Here is a 10344-nt window from a genome sequence, read left to right as displayed (position 1 = left end):
GGACGGTTAGCTATAAAGATTTGAGATTGTGACTTGAGTTCTTCAATGATTTATGGATGCACGTTGGCCTTGCAATCCCAATAACAACACTGTATATTAATTTTGTATCCACCTTTGTCTACCTGCTGTTAGCTACCAGCATAAGTGCAGCTGACAAATTAATAGTCATAATGATGATTCGGAGCCTAACAATTATATCAATTATTAGTGTTTTTTTATCAAATTTGTTATTATTTCTTGATTTTTGTTTTGAGTTCTATAATTAAATTAGTCCATTCATATTTTAATAAATTAATTTAAGATAAGATAAAATAAAATTATTTTAAAGTAAGATGGTGGACTCTCCAATTACATTTATCATGTTTAAAAATAACAGTAATGCAAAAATGATTCAATTGCCTCAGGCTTATAAGGGGAAACTTTTCCAAATCCGATTTTCTCTATTTATAAGGGTCGATTTATATACTTTTCTTCTTGCTTTCCATGTTGTTATTTTTAGTGTGCAATTGAACAGAAGGAAAAGTCAAAGGAATCGAAGGATTATCAGCTCTTTGTAAGCAAGAAAGAAGAGCTCCCATTAAGGAGAAGCCATCACCAAGAGAGTGGTGAAGCTTAAAGACTATATTACCACCTACTTCAAAACTAGTTGGGTATTCTATTATGTGAACTTCCTATAAGGGTTGATTCTGGGGTAACTGTTCCATTGCTAAATTTGGTAAATAATCATCAAGGCAGTTGCTGTAGAACTTTTCTGACATTCCAGTTGGGAAAATGGGCACTTTCATGTGGTCTTTGAGCTTCACTTCTACTTTCTTCCATTTCTTTTCTCCATTTTTATCTTTTACCTGTTAAATTAAACATATATTGCATGTTAATATGTTACTTACTCCTATATAAATATAAATACAATTAACTATTATGTTCATTACCAAATTTTAGTTGTTATTGCACTATACATACATAGATACATCTATACATATATACAAATACACACACACACACATATATATATGTGTGTGTGTGTGTGTGTAGGGACAGAGAGAGAGAGGAAGAGAGATGCATTACCATGATAGAAGAGAAACGTGGGTTGATAGGAAGAAAGACATCTTTGAGCAAAGGCATAGCTTGTGAGTCATCTAATGGAACTTGTGATTCAATAACACTAATAATACATTTAATGGAACTTGTATATATATGTAGAATACTTTTTCTTTAACCATTTTATAAGCATTAGATACATTTATCCCCCAGCTTTAATAAAATTGTACATTAGAGAATGTTTTCATTAATTGCAACATAATTCAGCGGTAAGACCATCTCCAATGCTAATATTGGATTGTGGCTGATGTGTCATGTGAAATAAGAGGTGTGAATAATGATTTGGTTGAATGTCTATTTATAGACAATGAATTTTAAAAAACTTTCTCTAATGTATTAGTTTTGAATCTTCTTCCGTTCTCTTTTTTTTCTCTTTTCTAGTCCTATAATTTAACATGCAACAAATCATCAAAGAGCAATAAATGTTAACATTATCTAAGAAACCCTCTAGAAATAATTAAAAAGTGTAGTAGACAATGTCTATTGATTTTTTTTTTACACATCAGCTTAATATCCTAAATAGATACTAGCACTGGAGAACATTTTTCAAAAAGTCTTTCCATTTTTCTGATGTGGCAATTGAATAAAGGCAATTCATATTTGCATTGGAGATTTTTTAAGGAATTTCCATGTGACCCCATGATGCTAATTAATAAAATTATAACTAAATAGTCTAATTTTTTATGAAATATACTTTAGTTTTGTATAATAAAATTTGAAAGTAATTATTCTATAATCTAAAAATAGTTATTTCCTTATATTTTGTTTAATTAAATAATTTAGAAATAAATTATTTTAATGTATATATTGAATTCAGATATTCATACAAAAATCAAAATTAAGACATTAAATTCTGAAATATAGTGATCAATGAGGTTATGCATGTCTAAGCAATTTCTATTTGTTGTTATTGTAAAAACCAAAATTGAGACATCATCTTTTGTCTCAACAAGTTAAAAACTCTATTGTCAAGCTCCAATCCGTTCGGTGTTGCATTAATTTGTCTAACAACCTTGTACTTTGATTTTGTCTCCGCCTTTGTCCACCTGCTTTTGGCTACCAGCATAATTGCAGCTGAGAAATTAATGGTCATAATAGATGGGTCGGAGCCTAACAAGTACTATATCAGTTCGTATTATTATTATTTTTTTTTATGAGTTCTATAATTAAATTAGTCCATTCATATTTTAATAAATTAATTTAAGATAAGGATAAAATAATAGTATTTTAAAGTAAGATGGTCCACTCTCAAATTACGTTTATCATGTTTAAAAATATGCAGTAAAGCAAAAATGGAGGATCCAATCTATTTATCATCAGCTTATCTTGCATAATCAAAACCAGATGCAACGACCCTCAGCTAACCTACAAGTGGCAGATTCCTTTTGCAGACTTCTTTGGAAAATTCCTATCCAGCCTAAGCTGAGAATTTTTATATGGAAGGCAACTAGGAACTCTTTGGCTTCTTGTGCTAATTTATGTCGCAGGGGCATAATTCCTTCTCCTTTGTGCCCAAAATTTGTTGTATTGAAGAGGAAACAGCGGAGCATATCCTATTGTCTTGTCCTCAAGCTCGGGCAACTTGGTTTGCTAGTGCCTTATACTACTCCCCATCAAATCCTATTGCTCAACCGTTTAGCAGGTGGTTTGAGGTTATTATGGATACTTTCTACAACCAAGGCAATGAGGACCTGATTCCTAATACTGTTGCTCTATGTTGGCAAATTTGGAAGACTAGGAATGCAGCATACTTTAGGCAAGAACAACCTAACCCCCTCACCACAATTGCTAGAGCTACTAAAATGATTCAGGAAGCAAGAACAGCTCCTTTTGTTTCAGCCACTCTTTTACCCCAAAACAATGCGGCAAATCCTAGGAACACCTGGAATCCACCTCCTTTCGGATTTTTGAAATTTAATGTGGATGCTGCTTTTAAAGATAGCACCCAAGTTGCTGGAATTGCTATAATCTGCAGGAACGATAAAGGTGAGTTGATAGATGGCCTCTCTTGTAGAAAGCCATGTTCTTCAGCTTTGGTAGGAGAAGCGTATGCCCTGTCGTAAGCAATCAATTTAGCAAACAGCATAAATGCTGAGAATGTGATTTTTGAGACAGATTCAGAGCTTCTTCTGAAAGCAGTGACCAATCCTAGCTGTGTTTTTTGGGAAATTAGTTCTTGTGTACAATCCATTGTGTTGGGTTTGCATAATCTTCCCTCCTGTCTTCAGTGGGTGGGACGATTAGCAAACCAACCTGCTGATTGGATTGCAAAATCTTGTCTGTGGTACACTTCCTCTTAATTGGGTGGTTAATGCCCCATCTGCTTTATGTACCCTTTTGGTTGCTGATTCCCTGTAATCTTTTTTGGCCTTGGCTTTAATGAATATATTCAGTTCAAAAAAAAAAAAAAATCTTCCAAGGAAGCCATAAAAAGCGAAGTACAGACATAATGACAACTCCCCAACAACTTTAGCAATCAAATGAAATCAATGTCCTTTGACGGACACATTTGCTTAGCAAAAATTTGATAACTAGTAAAAAAATGACATATTTGCATCTTTTGAAAAAAAAAAATGCTCCCTTTTAAATTAATATATTTTGTTTAATAATAAGGGTAAAATTCTTGATAATGTCATTTCTTTCCACCCTTTTATTTTCCTTCAATCCAAACATAAAATGGAAAATAACAAAAGAAAATAAATAGTACAATCCTTCATTATTTTCCTTCCTCCATTTTCCAAACAGAGTATTAATGAAGCAGTTGCATGAAACTATTTACATAATCTATGTTACGAACAGGATTGAAAAAACATCCACCAAAACTTACCAGTTGCTATATATTTGTTAAAACAAATCAAGACCAGGCATGAAATAAAATCCAGTGATCAATGAGTGAACTCAAATATAATGAAACTACCGTAAATTGATGTTATTGAGATGAAAATATTATAACCATATGAGTTTTAAAACATGCATCCAACTGATGTTGCACTTAGACTAAAAAATCACAATGAGTTGAGACTCTGCTTCCATTCATGATGATTGTCAACTCATACTTAATCTCTCCTGATTTATAACATCCACCAAAAGTGAGATAAAGCTAGTAAAAAATTTTTCCCCATTTACCTTTTGCACCAAGTTCCCAGGAAATATTTCCAATTGACTACTCGTAAACAAAAACCGAGTTGAGAGAGAGAAACAGACAACCTACTTCTTACCCTGAACATCTAACTCCATCTTTTGAAGGTTCAGTAGCAAATCATCTGCATCCAGGTAAACCTTGTTGGCTGCAGCTGAGATTGTATGTGCAATTTCTCTTGAAGCTTCTATCTTCCTAAGGGTGATGAAGGCAGGATTGTTGGCAATAGCCTGACCTATCAGCTGGGCACTTTTGGCTTCTCCCTGTCAACCACAAAGAGGCAGAAATAATTGGAAGGCATTACGAATTAACAGGTTGACAAACAATAAAAAAATAAAGCAAATACATAAAGAACAGGGATTTTTTATAAAAACCTAGGTCTAAGGGTCCACAACCTTGAGAATTATTATCTCAAAAATAAAAGATTACTTATTTTAAGCATTCGGGGACTAAATATTTTTTTCACTAACCTCAGCTCTGATTATAGCACTTTTCTTGTCTTGTTCAGCCTTTTCCACAATGAATTTAGCCCGCTCAGCTTCTTGTGCAGCCACTTGTTTTGCTTCAATTGCAGCTGTAAATTCTTTCCCAAAAGTCAGGCTTGTAATGGACACATCATCAAGTTCAATGTTAAAGTAGGCCGCTCTTTCTGTCAAAATCTTCCGGATTTCTCTACTAACAGCCTATGAAATACCAAGATCACTCAGCAGTAAGTAAGGTATAACGATGCCTGAACAACCACATGGAAGCAGGAAGCAATACAAAGATGATGATAATAAAGTAATATTTTCACAGATGCAAAAGTAGTCAAGAATCAATAGGAACTTTAATGAACACATTATTTTCTGAATTGGAACATGTTATTAATTTGTCTAAAAGAAGCATGACAAAAGCCGAGTCAATCAAAGCATATGGTTCTCAAATAACTACATGTACAAGAAGCAAAAGCCTACATATGACAACAAATATTTGAAACTAAAAGACTAGTGCCCACTCATAAAATTTTCACCATCAAAGCATGTCCTATGAGCCAAGCATGCAAATTGAAGAAAGAGAGAACTTTCATCAGAACCTTAGTCAATAGAATTTAATTACCTCTCTCTGAGTAATAAGCTGGCTAGCATTGTACTGTGCAACAACAGCTTTCAGAGTTTCATGGATGATAGAAGGGAGGACCCTTTCATTATAATTTTCACCAAGGTTTCGATAAATTGTAGGTAATTGGTCTGGCACAGGACGAGTAAGAACTCGAAGCCCAATCTTAACCTGTACAGCATTTAAGACCCACGGTTAGAGGTAATTGGTTTGTAAAGATTACAAATATGAATGGCGATGGACACAAGGAATATTAATAAAATAAATAAATAAATCATTCACAAATCAACAAGCAACTACCATGCATAAGAACCTGTCCTTAAGGCCTGCAAGCAGAAACTAACTCTGCTTCTTCAAAAAAAAAAAAAAGAAATCATAGTAAACAGACAAAATACATGTGTAAAAGAATGAGAACATATCTAAGATTTCAAAAGCAAAACAAGTTGACAGTTCAATATGAGAGAGTAAATATAAGAAACTTGCAAGGTTTTTCTTACCATAGACACATGGATGGAAGGTTCAAAACTGAAGATGGCATAAATTCATGAATAGTATGGGATTAGAAAGTAAAAAGGCAAATCAATCATCAGTTCAAGCAACCAAAGGAGCAAATAATAGAATGAATGAAATTTTAAATAACGGACAGAAACAAACAATGGCCTTGAAGATAAAGATGGAGACAAATAATTCTGAAGAATAGCATGGGAGAGGTTCAAAGTTGAGAAGCTGCAACCAGTATTTAAGAGGCTGAAAAAATAAAAATCTCATTGGCCAATTTGCTAAGACAGAAATGAAAAGGGAAAATAAAACAGAATAATTTTACCATTTGGAGATCACGGCTCCCTGAAGTACTCTCTACCAGATGGGGTCGTGTACGAACATCATAAATGACTGGGCGTTCAAACCATGGAATCATAAGGTGTGTCCCCTCAGGGTAAACCTACACAATCAGACAAAATTCAAAACACAGCAAGGTCCTATATATATATCATCCAGTATAAGTTCAAATGCCAAATTGTTAAGGATAATGGAGCACTGAAGCTCTGCTTTCAAGTAACATCTCTTCTCCATCCTCAATCAATGAAAAGGCAACAAAACTCTATGATGAGATGTCAGATGCATAAAGTGCCTCACAAAAATATGTAACCAATAACAGATAATAAATGGCCAGGAATCTTACCCATAGCCATCAGAGCCACAAATTCAACAGAAATGATTAGGACAAGCTCTGGTCCATTTAACACGAACAAATACAGGTAAAGCTTAAAAGTACTCACTGACAAATTAATTCAAGGCCCCAGACACTTATTCTTAAATCACCAGTACAATAGATATCACTGGTTTAAGTTCTATTCACGATAGCGATTCTGCTATTCAGACATTGCCAAATTCAAAAATAATACAACAAAAGTAGTTATGCATTCAACATATGACCTCATTGATAGAAGATTGCTGAACCTAAGACATTGCAAGAAGTAACAAAAACATGCCTAGCCAATGATAGAAACCATTCCTTTCTATAGGTTAAAAGGAAAGCAAAGAAATGTGTGGTAAAAAAGACCAAGCAACAAATATGTGTTACCGGCCATTAATTCCACCAGCTATAGGTTAAAAGGAAAGCAAAGAACAATATTGCAGATTGAAGCAATAATTTTTTATTCGAAGAAAATTTCAAGTGTCCTGTCTCCCTTTCTTTAGAGGGGCATATACTGTGGAATGGGATTAGTAGAAGAAATTTTAGGGTAATTAGGAGTGTGCTGCACAGAAGCCTCACATATTCACCATGAGGCCATATAGTATCTGCTTAGGTTAGGCTAGGAAAATCAATTTTTGCAACTATACTTCTTCACGATTGATTACATGGCATATAAAGGACATAGCATAATTTTCATAAAAGGATATGCAGCCAAAAAAGGGAAAAAGAAAAGAGTGAGGGGGTTGGTGGGAAGGGGGGGGGGGGTGTAGCAGGAAAAAGAAGAAAAATATGCTTAAGAAATCATGACAAGTTACTAGCACATAGAAGATATTAGGGAAAATATTAAACGTAGAACAGAGGAAGCATACACAAGGAGGAAATCAATTTTGAACGCATATTTCTGATGGATATAAACAGCAGGAAGTATCTTCACTAACTAATGAGAAGTATGATAAAGTAATAACCTTGTCTTTTACACCGATAATTCTGTTGAACACAATGGCCCGATGACCTCCTTCAACATTGTAGAGACTGTTAGCAGCTGCATACAAACCAAGCCCACCAATAACACCGAGCTTAAGCAAAGCTGAGGCTGCACCACCACCAGGCACCTTAGGAACTTTGACGTTGTTGAAATTCATTTTCCCAAAAGCTAAGAGTATAGCATTTAAATGTTAAATGGGGGTAAAAGAAAAGTATAACTACTGTCTAAAACATCAAGCACGAAGTATAGTAGCATGCCATTCAAACACATGATATGGGAACAAGCATGCGAAAGAATACTAGAGAGAGGCCATTACTACTTGTTAAATCTAAATTATTGACAGCACAATTTTGCAAAGGTAGCTTAATCTTCTGCCAGACGAAATACATTTACACCATTTTCTCAATCTTATGTTGAACTTAACAAGTGCTGAAGCAAAAGGAATCTATTTACATCCTTCATAGCTACAATTTCTCAAATTTTTAATGCAAACTCTGACATGAACATATTTAGCTACGGATCAGACACTAACCTCTCCATCTTTCTCACACCACACACCGAGAGAGACGAATGGAATTAGAAGTAAATTTGCATCTTTTCACCATATATATAGAACCAAAATACAATTGATTGGAACCATAACATTTCTTTTCCCATTAAGACAATCAATCTAGAAGGCAACCATAAAAAAATGCAATCTAAAATAAATTGTTTTCAAGGCACAAATTAAACAAATAATCAAAGAAAAATTCAACAAGATAATAATCAAGCGAAATGTTAAAAAAAAAAAAAAAAAAAAGAACAGAGAAAGAAAGCGAGGGAAAGAAAATTATTTCGGAGAAAGTAAAGCAAATACTTAAACCCATAAAAAATGGAAAGAACCCAACAAAATCAAGCCACCAGACTCTGAAATCTAACACCCAAAATGCCGATTTCCCAAATAAAAAAAAAAAAAGGAAGAGATTTTCTTGGATGTCAAACGGCAAGTAACATCACCAAGAAAATTTTGAAAATAAAACGAGAAATGAAAAAAATCATAATAATGAAGGACGTCTGTGCACACCTTGTAGCCTTCTACTTCACGAGAGATGCAGAGAGAAAGCGGAGGGGTTTAGGGTTTATAGTTCGGGAGAAGAAAGAAGCAAGAGTATAGAAGGTTTTCGGGCTTATTGACAAAAATGGCCCATCCAATTTTCAGGCCTTAATGAGTAGATTCATTTCTTGCATTTCAAGAACACAAAATGAGTGATAGAAATACAAATTTATTACAATATTTTATTTCCAACTCCACACTAAAAATTTCATGGGAGTAGGTAGAAGTGTGCCTTCGTGTGATTGGAAAATCACATCCAATCCTCGTATGCATGCTAATTGTAATTACTATATAGTTCTAATTAAACACACCAGTAATAATTTCAGTTTTCAAAATTACAGTATTTAGTCCTTATATTATAGTTTAATTATATTATATGATCCAACGGTTAATTTATCTCTTTAGTGAGTATGAAATATCAAAAGTACCTTTAAAGATAATTACCATGCAATGACTAAATAGTGTAAAATTATTCAAGTTGAGGTCCTTAATTTATAGTGTATTTCACTAAACTATATGGACTATATAGTTTAGGGGTACTTTTGACATTTTGAAAATCAACGGTTGGACCTTATTAGTGTAATATAATTATAATATATGAACTAAATAGTATAATTTCAAAAAATGAGGTTATTATATTTGAGTGAAACTTAAGTACTACAGTCTTCGTAATAATTACCTCGAATAAATAATTGATTGTTATTTTTTAAAAAAATTTTGTCACTCCTTATTTTTAAATTCTTTCTTACTATTTTTTTTCCTAACAAAATGATGCATACATTTTTTTTTTTTTGCATTTTTCCTTGTGATATCTCTATTTTATGCTAGGGTTTATAGATTAAAATTTGTGAAAAAAATATAAATTTTATCTAATCATCAAAATCAAAAATGGATGGATTTTAAATTTATTAGTGATTTGGTGTCTACTTCTTGGTAATTTCTAAAAATAATTATAAATAAAATAGTAGGTTTGAACGCATCTATTTAAATTTTAAAACATTATAAATCATGTTACAAGAAACATGAGAAGATTTTCAATTCAATATAATTCAAGTATCATGGGCTTGTTCAATGCAAATCCCAATCTAATGTGTTGCAAAGGCCTTTGTTGATTTGGGCTAGGTTTGGGCTTTGTTTGATATATATATATATATATATATATATATATATATATATATCAAATGAGAAAAGAATAAATGAAAGCACAAGTTATAGGCTTTTGACAAAAATAATGCTCTCCATAGACTATTTCTCAATTTAATGCCATTTTAAAATTATTTACCAATCTAATATTTTTGAAGAGAGGATGTTGTACTAAAACCACCAATTGAATTGGTGATTTTAATGCAATAGAAAAAGTAATTCGTATTGACAAACATTCAGTAAAAAGTAGTTATATAAATAAACAATAATGTTTATTTTATATTGAAACCACCAATTTTCAATACAAAATGAAAATTTTAAGTTGTCAATTTATTTTTTTACTAAAACATACAATTTGTTTGGGTGGTTTTAATGCAACTATGGGATGTGACCACTAGTCAGCAAAAAGTATATGGAAAAATAATATTTTGTTAAGAGTCCACCAAATTAATTAGTGATTTCAATAAAAAAAAAACTTATTCACTCAAAATATTTTTTCACCAAAACACATATATAATCTAGTGGTTTTGGTGAAATACATTTAATATGTGCAACAAACTAGACGTTGGATTCATTTCGAGGTGCAGAAGTTGAAA

At 32.7% G+C, this 10344-nt stretch overlaps 2 protein-coding genes across 2 annotated transcripts; one reads left to right on the top strand and one right to left on the bottom strand.

Moving 5' to 3' along the window:
• The first annotated feature begins 2576 nt into the window (after positions 1-2576).
• On the top strand, positions 2577-3161 carry LOC105647037 (uncharacterized). Its single transcript, XM_012233019.1, has one exon. It carries the CDS (start codon positions 2577-2579, stop codon positions 3159-3161), a length of 585 nt encoding a protein of 194 aa, XP_012088409.1.
• An 842-nt stretch (positions 3162-4003) lies between these two features.
• PHB7 (prohibitin 7) lies at positions 4004-8716 on the bottom strand. Its single transcript, XM_089719474.1, has 6 exons — positions 8576-8716; positions 7493-7680; positions 6156-6272; positions 5333-5503; positions 4708-4920; positions 4004-4500 (listed from the first exon to the last, which is right to left on the bottom strand). The coding sequence occupies exons 2-6, from the start codon at positions 7667-7669 to the stop codon at positions 4306-4308; spliced, it is 873 nt and encodes a 290-aa protein (XP_089575600.1). The 5' UTR covers positions 7670-7680; positions 8576-8716; the 3' UTR covers positions 4004-4305.
• Between the last annotated feature and the right edge of the window lie 1628 nt (positions 8717-10344).

The sequence above is a fragment of the Jatropha curcas genome, chromosome 3 (assembly GCF_041381405.1).
Source record: "Jatropha curcas cultivar XTBG-Jc1 chromosome 3, XTBG_Jcur_1.0, whole genome shotgun sequence".
NCBI lineage: Eukaryota > Viridiplantae > Streptophyta > Magnoliopsida > Malpighiales > Euphorbiaceae > Jatropha > Jatropha curcas.
This window is presented reverse-complemented; position numbering and strand designations above follow the sequence as displayed.

Excerpts from the sequence above, each read along its gene's own strand:
- LOC105647037 (XM_012233019.1), top strand. The coding sequence starts at position 2,577 with ATGTCGCAGGGGCATAATTCCTTCTCCTTTGTGCCCAAAATTTGTTGT.
- PHB7 (XM_089719474.1), bottom strand. The coding sequence starts at position 7,669 with ATGAATTTCAACAACGTCAAAGTTCCTAAGGTGCCTGGTGGTGGTGCA. Across the intron at positions 6,273-7,492 it reads TTATCGGTGTAAAAGACAAG|GTTTACCCTGAGGGGACACA; the intron begins GTTATTACTTTA and ends CTGATTGTGTAG. Across the intron at positions 5,504-6,155 it reads GGAGCCGTGATCTCCAAATG|GTTAAGATTGGGCTTCGAGT; the intron begins GTAAAATTATTC and ends AATGCTGTACAG.